Source organism: Rhinopithecus roxellana, chromosome 20 (assembly GCF_007565055.1).
Source record: "Rhinopithecus roxellana isolate Shanxi Qingling chromosome 20, ASM756505v1, whole genome shotgun sequence".
In the NCBI taxonomy this organism is placed as follows: Eukaryota; Metazoa; Chordata; class Mammalia; order Primates; family Cercopithecidae; genus Rhinopithecus; species Rhinopithecus roxellana.
The window spans coordinates 71,727,059-71,734,282 of NC_044568.1; the positions used below are offsets into that span (position 1 = coordinate 71,727,059).

Below are 7,224 nucleotides of genomic sequence, written 5' to 3' on the forward strand. Positions count from 1 at the left end.
GCTCTGGGCCTGGGCCTGTGGCACCGGGGCACCGACAGCCTCTTCTAGGAGCTCGTGAGCACCTGGGCCCACCTTCCCCAGCACCAGGGATGGACAGCCCCCCAGTCCCCCAGCCCAGGGTCCTGCTGACCCACCCCCAGGGCTGGACATGGCTCTGGAGCCCCTGCTGGGCCTGGGCCCTGTGTGTCTTCCTTCCCCTCTGTGACTGTGGCCCGCCCGATGGTGGGGTCATGTGGTCCTGCCCCTGATGTTGGCCAGGCACAGAGTAGACGGCCTCTCAGGGCGACACCAGGTCTGTGCCTGCAACCCCCTGGCCCGTCTCCCAACATGCGCTCTCTCCTGACCCCGCAGCTCTTCTGTGCAGATGGTGAGTACAACTCCATGGCCGCGGCCTTCTTCAATACCCCGGAGAAGAGCGTGGTGAGCCTCTTCCACGACCCGCCAGGTGTGTGCGGGCAGTGCTGCCGGGCAGGCCCCAGGATCAGGGCGTGGGTGATGCCTTCTGGCTGAGTGTCCCCTGGGGGCCGAGGTCGCAGCCCTGGGCTGGGGGTCATTCCTAGCATGGATTATAGCAGGGACTCACTCCTGTAATCCCAGCACTTGAGGAGAACAAGGCAGGAGAATCGCTTGAGCCTAGGAGGTTAAGACCAGCCTGGACAACTTAGCGAGACTCTGTTTTTGCCAAAAAAGCAAAATTACCCGGCCACGGTCGTGTGCCCACAGTCCCAGGTACTTGAGAGGCTGGGCCAGGAGGATTGCTTGAGCCCAGAAGGTTGAGGCCGCAATGATCTGTGATTACATCACTGCATACCAGCCTGGGTGACAGAATGAGGCCCTCTCAAAAAGCAAAAGAAAACCCAGCCTGGTGACTGTCACACCAAGGCCACGGCCTGGCCTCGCCCAACCACAAGGATTTCATGGAAGCGTAGCCCATGACCTTGGAGTGCCGGCCTTTCACCTCTGCGATGGTGTCCCCTGGTGGCCTTGCCCACCCCATGCACAGTGCAGTGCCACCTGCTGCAGGAAAGGAACCCCAGGCTGTGGGGGGCACCGTCTTCCCAGAGCCAGGCTGCGAGCTGCACCATAGTGCCCACCATGGAGTCTAGACCCAGCTCTGCTGTGTGGCCGGTGCCTGGGCCGCCCACCTGGACACGGCTCCTGCTGCTGCTGGCATCAGGGCCCCGCAGAGCCTCTTGCCCTGTGGTCTCACGGATCCTTGCAGCCTCTCTGGTTCCCAGGGAGGTTGAGAACAGGGAGCCTTCTGGGGACCGCTGGGCTCAGGAGCTCAGGTTGCTGGGCTCCTGGAAGGTGACTGTGAGGCCCAGGACTGGGCAGCGGGGCAGGGCAGTCCTGCGGAGGGCGCGAGTCATGTGGAGGTCCCACCAGCCCCTCTTCTATTCTAGGCTCCTACAACCCCCTGACCCTCGGCCTGTTCACACTGGTCTACTTCTTCCTGGCCTGCTGGACCTACGGGCTCACTGTGTCCGCTGGCGTCTTCATCCCATCCCTGCTCATCGGGGCTGCCTGGGGCCGGCTCTTTGGGATCTCCCTGTCCTACCTCACGGGGGCAGCGGTGAGTGGGGCTGGAGGGGGAGGCTGTGGGGCCCTGCAGCTGAGCCAGGTCTTGCGGCCGTGCGGACCGGAGCAGGGGTCCCAGGGCAGGACAAAAGCATCGCGCCTCGCGTTGTTCACGGGCCGTGAGCGTTGTCCTGCTGTGACAGCACGTGTACTGTGGTAGCACAGCCTGTGTGGAGTCTGGACCAGGCAAAGGTTGGGAGTGGAGGCTTATGTCCTCATTCTTGAGAATGGGATAAAAAGCATGGGTGATTCTGGGCTGCCACAGAGCTGTTTCTAGGCTCCATGGGGTGGACGTCCGCCCAGGGCTGCTCTCTGGGAGGCCGGGCACCAGAGCAGCATCCGCTGCCTGCCAGACCTTGGCCTCCACAGGCCTTCCTTCTGTGCCTGCTTCCGCTGGGGCTGGGTTCCCTTGTATGTCCTCTATTTCTCATGTCAGTGGCTTAAATAACACTGAACACCTGTAAGAGGCCTTGGCAGGAAGCCGCCGGCCATGCTCCCCAGCCCTGGCAGGAAGCCCCCACTCCTGCTGCCCAGGCCTGTGTGCTTTGCCCATCTCCCTGCACACAACGGGCTGGTTTGGTTTGTTTTGATTTTTAAAATTGAGACATGATTCACATACCATAAAACTCAGTTGTTTTAAAGAGGACAATTCAGTGGCATTTCTCACATTCATGAGGCAGTGCGGCCATCACTGCTGCTTCTAGAATGTTCCGTCATCCCAGACTGGAAACCCTGTGCCCACTGACACTCGTGCCCCACTTTCCCTGGCTCCCAGCCCTGGCAGCCACGGGGGTCCTCTGGTCTCTGGCTTTGCCCACTCCCGACATTGCCTCTACACGGAGTCGCCGTCTGCAGCCTCCGTGCCCGGGTTCTTTGGCTGAGCCTCGTGTTCCCGGGGCTCTCCGTGTCCTGTGAGCTGGAGTTTCACTCTTCATGCTGGGCGGCGCTCCCTATTTGGCCTGGGCTGCTGCATGGTGACTGTGCTATCTGCACCCTCCATGCCTGCCACTCCCCTGTTCCTCAGGTGCCGAGCGCCCGGTTCAGGCCGAGGGTGCAGCCTCCGCAGCAGGGTGTGCTGTGCTGGGTCGTTCTGCGTGTGTGTACGCAGCCACAGGGTTCTTTCTTGGGCATGGGGCTGCTGGGCCTGGGCAGGGCCTCCTCCGTCTGTGTGTCTTGGTCGGTTTGGGCTGGGGTCTAGGCAGGGCCTCCTCCGTCTGTGTATGTTGGTGGGTTTGGACCTGCCACCACACTGACACCTCCTCTGTGTCACCTCCCGCAGATCTGGGCGGACCCTGGCAAATACGCCCTGATGGGAGCTGCGGCCCAGCTGGGTACGTCCCAGCTCTTGCCCAGTGGGTGGGGGGCTCCACAGGGTCAGGAGGGGGCCGTGGCTGTCGTTGCGGGGCTAGGGTCTGGGGGCAGGTGGATGGTATGGGTGCTGCCCAGAGAAGGCGGTGGCCACGTGACCCTGAGCCAGGCGGGTGGACGTGCTGGGTTCCCGATGGCCCCATAGGCGGGATCGTGCGGATGACCCTGAGCCTGACGGTCATCATGATGGAGGCCACCAGCAACGTGACCTACGGCTTCCCCATCATGCTGGTGCTCATGACCGCCAAGATCGTGGGCGACGTCTTCATTGAGGTGCGCCAGGGCTTCAAAGCCTCACCCTGAGCACGCGGGTGCTGCCGTTGGAGAGGGGCCCTTGTGAGCCCAGCCTCCAAACAGCCAGTCCCCAGGGGTGGGCTCGGGTTTCCAGGGTGGCCTCTGGGTTCCTAGGGGTAGGCTCGGGGCTCCAGGGATGGGTGTGGGCTCCTCAAGCCGTGTGTTGCGCCCCGCCCGCAGGGCCTGTACGACATGCACATTCAGTTGCAGAGTGTGCCCTTCCTGCACTGGGAGGCCCCGGTCACCTCGCACTCTCTCACTGCCAGGTATAGCGCCCACGACAGCTGTGGGTGGGGAGGGTGTCCAGTGGCCTCTTGTCGCACAGGGGCGGGGTGCACGGCTCGCAGGCTCCAGGTAGCCCCGCGTTCCCTGTCCACCGGCTTCACACCTCACCAGCCCACGGGGGTGACGTGGGAGTTGGTGGCGCGTGACGGGCTGTGTGGCCGGGCTGCTCCGGCAGGGAGGTGATGAGCACGCCAGTGACCTGCCTGAGGCGGCGTGAGAAGGTCGGCGTCATTGTGGACGTGCTGAGCGACACGGCGTCCAATCACAATGGCTTCCCCGTGGTGGAGCATGCTGATGACACCCAGGTACCGAGCACCCCATAGACTGGGTCCCGCCATGTGACCTCTGTTGAGTCCAGTGGTGAGAAGCACACGGTGAGGTTCACAGGACAGGGAAGCTGCATGTTTGGGTGCACTGTCGATTCTAGGAGTGCTGGGAGCTGAGAGTGCAGCCGTGGGGGGCCGTGTGGGCGCTGAGGCTGGGCGGGGCTGCGGCCTGAGAGCCGTGACTTTGTCAGGAGGCCCTGACAGGACGCGCAGCTCGGCCGCTGCCGTGTGTCCCTTAGACGTGGACACTGGGGGTTTGGGGTTGGTTTTTATTGGGACCCAGTGGGGCTGCATCTGCCCTGCAGCAAAGCCACCGTCCCTGGGCCCTTGGCTTTCTGCAGTGCACGGTCAGGCCCCACTGCCCTGGCACTGATCCTTGGGTCCCGTGGCATTGTGCACGTGGAGTGCCATGGCGAGGCTGGTGTGAGCAGGTGACCACTGACACGGGGCCCACACCCAGATGGGACATCTGGCTGGAACAGGGTCAGAGAGGGGCCCGACACAGCATTCCAGCACAGCCCCCCACCCTTGGCCGTCACCCTGACCACAGGCCTCTCTCGCAGCCTGCCCGACTCCAGGGCCTGATCCTGCGCTCCCAGCTCATCGTCCTCCTAAAGCACAAGGTGCGCACCAGGCTCCGGGCCGCCAGTGGGTAGGGGCCCCAGGGGGTGCTGCCTGGGTGCCTGATGCAGGGCTCTGCTGCCCACAGGTGTTTGTGGAGCGGTCCAACATGGGCCTGGTGCAGCGGCGCCTGAGGCTGAAGGACTTCCGCGACGCCTACCCGCGCTTCCCGCCCATTCAGTCCATCCACGTGTCCCAGGACGAGCGGGAGTGCACCATGGACCTCTCCGAGTTCATGAACCCCTCTCCCTACACGGTGCCCCAGGCATGTGCAGGGCATGGGTGCTGGGGGGGCTGGGGCCGAACAGTGGGGGTTGGAGTCCAGAGCCTCGTGGAGGGGCGGTCATGGGGGCCGGGGCGGGGCCAGGAGTCAGTGACTTTGTCTCCTGTGGAGGGGCCTGGCAGGCTTTTAGGCTTCATGCCGCAGAGCCGAAGTCAAGGGGCTGAGCAGGCTGGCCAGATAGGCGTGGGGGCTCAGGACGTGCCTGGACGCCATGGTGGGGGGCTCAGGGAGCCAGCTCGGGTGAAGCCCCGCCTCCCCTGCCATGTGGGCGGCACTGACGGCTGTGCACCTGCTGCAGGAGGCATCGCTCCCCCGGGTGTTCAAGCTGTTCCGGGCCCTGGGCCTGCGGCACCTGGTGGTGGTGGACAATCGCAATCAGGTGAGCGGGGGCGGTGAGGGTGGGGGCGTGCCGTGCAGGCTCCCCTCTGCCTCCTGCCCGTGCTTACGCTCAGTTCCCGGCAGGGGACACTGAGGCACGGGATCCAGCACCCAGTCCGCCCATGCCCCATGGCCACATCCCTCCCCAGCGCTGCGTTCAGCTCGGGGGCTGTGCTGAAGCCCCCAAGGCCCCCAGCCTGTGCTGCCCCAGCCACACGCAAGGCAGGGAGCTCCACAGGCAGGCGGGAGCTGACCCGTGGGCCCCTGTGGCCTGGCCTTGTCCTGCAGGTTGTCGGGTTGGTGACCAGGAAGGACCTAGCCAGGTACCGCCTGGGGAAGGGAGGCTTGGAGGAACTCTCGCTGGCCCAGACGTGAGACCCAGCCCTGCCCATGGTGGGCACCAGTGCTGGCACCCCGGCCCCTCCGCACTTCCTCCCGGAGTCACTGGTCTCTCTGGCCAAACCATGCTCCCCAGCAGTGGTGATGGCGAGCATCCTGCAGCTGGGCGGGCAGGCGGCGGGCACAGAACTGACCCTCTCATGGGACTGACCCTGTGTGGGCAGTGGCCTCCTCCCTTGGTACCTCCTTGTGCGCGCCCAGTCTCCGCTCTCCTCGTCTCGGTTTCTTTATCTCCAGGGATCAGCTGTGTGTGTGTGACCGCCCCACTGGGCTGTCAGCCTCTTGGGAGCCAGCGGCAGGGCCGGTACCTGCGTGCCTGTGCCCGCGTGTGTGAGACAGAGCCCTCGACCCTGCTGCTGCCCCGAGGGCTGCCTGCCCTGGAAGGGCCCCTCTGCCTCCACACCTGTGGAATCTTCGAGACTTGGGAGCTGGCCTGGCCCCTCAGCCACAGGCTTGGCCTCGTTTTCAGCCGTGAGCAGACAGCCTGTGGTCCCTGGGCCTGAGCCATGGACTCGTAGCGCCAGGGTTTGACCGCCCCAGAGAGCAATCTCGCGGTGGCGCCAGAGGAGCCCGGTGCACTCCCCAGCCGGCATCCGTCTTGGGTACACAGGCCCAGAGGACTGCTGTGGGGTCGAGAGCTGAGGGGAACCACCAAGGCCCTGAGCCCCACGCCCAGCCCTGCTTTGGTCCCTGAGCCTCAGAGCAGTGGAGTTGCCGCCCTGTGGACCCTGGCTGGGAAGGCAGTCTTCCCCTAGCACGTGGGGACCCCGGCCTCGGGGGTGGCCTCCCTACCCAGCCCCTGCCGGCCACCAAGTGCAAGTGCAGCAGGGGCCTCAGAGGACACCTGGCCCAGCACAGGGCTAGAAGGGCCGGTGGGCACCGGAGCCGAGAAGCCCCCACCTGCCCACCTGTGGGCCCCTCGGAGGCTCCTCCAGCCAGCCTGGCTGGACCCCGTCTCACACGGCAACTTCCGTGTCCCTGTTAGAGCCACATGGGTCCCTCCATGGGGGGCTGGGGGCGGCTCCCTGCTGTGTATTTCCTCCCCAGGGAGTGGGGCCTGCCCAGGAGCTGACGCCACACCCCCTGCTTAGCCCTCACGGAGCCCCAAGGCGTCTGAGTGCGTGAAATAAAGAAATCCTCTCAGCCCGCCTTTGCCAGTGTCTTCCCTCTCACCCCGCCCGGACCACATCCAGCAGCCTGGGACTCGCAGGGCCTTGGGGTTGGTGTGCCATGCGGAGTGATACAGACATGAAGGACGGCAGCTGCACCCACCTGGAGCACCAGCCACATCCTCTTCCTCATCCCCGCCCCTCGCCTCCCTCCTGGGGGCCTCTGGGTCCTGGCTGGTGGGTCTGGGGGACGGGGCAGAGGCACTCCAGGTGGAGGGGTGGGGCTGGGGTGCCTGCACTGCACTGATGCCAGAGGAAAACTGGACCTCAGTTTCGGAGTCCGGGCGCCGGAAACGTGGGTGGGGTTTTCCCTCACAGTGGTTCTGTACTGAGGACCTGGAAGTGATTGTATTTTGGATATTGTATCTGGTTGAATAGAGTGGTCAGAGTCAGGATTCACGCGGCCTCTTTTTGCTTTTTAATGGGGCTGCTGAGCAAGGCTGGAGTTACCATGGAGCCCGCCTGTGCCCCCACTCCAGTGGCGCTGCCCAGGCCTCAGACTCTGCTCGGGCGCGGGCCTGGC

At 64.7% G+C, this 7,224-nt stretch overlaps 1 protein-coding gene across 2 annotated transcripts in view; it reads left to right on the top strand.

The window, feature by feature from the left end:
• The window catches only part of CLCN7 (chloride voltage-gated channel 7), a 29,934-nt gene extending 23,253 nt beyond the window's left edge, over positions 1-6,681 (top strand). For both annotated transcript variants that reach the window (XM_030924853.1, XM_030924854.1), the window contains exons 16-25: positions 352-445; positions 1,404-1,573; positions 2,858-2,909; positions 3,092-3,219; positions 3,421-3,506; positions 3,701-3,830; positions 4,415-4,474; positions 4,561-4,737; positions 5,054-5,134; positions 5,422-6,681. In XM_030924853.1, the coding sequence (XP_030780713.1) occupies positions 352-445; positions 1,404-1,573; positions 2,858-2,909; positions 3,092-3,219; positions 3,421-3,506; positions 3,701-3,830; positions 4,415-4,474; positions 4,561-4,737; positions 5,054-5,134; positions 5,422-5,508 (1,065 nt within the window). In that variant the 3' untranslated portion in view covers positions 5,509-6,681. The remainder of the gene's footprint in view (positions 1-351; positions 446-1,403; positions 1,574-2,857; positions 2,910-3,091; positions 3,220-3,420; positions 3,507-3,700; positions 3,831-4,414; positions 4,475-4,560; positions 4,738-5,053; positions 5,135-5,421) is intronic.
• Positions 6,682-7,224: the final 543 nt, after the last annotated feature.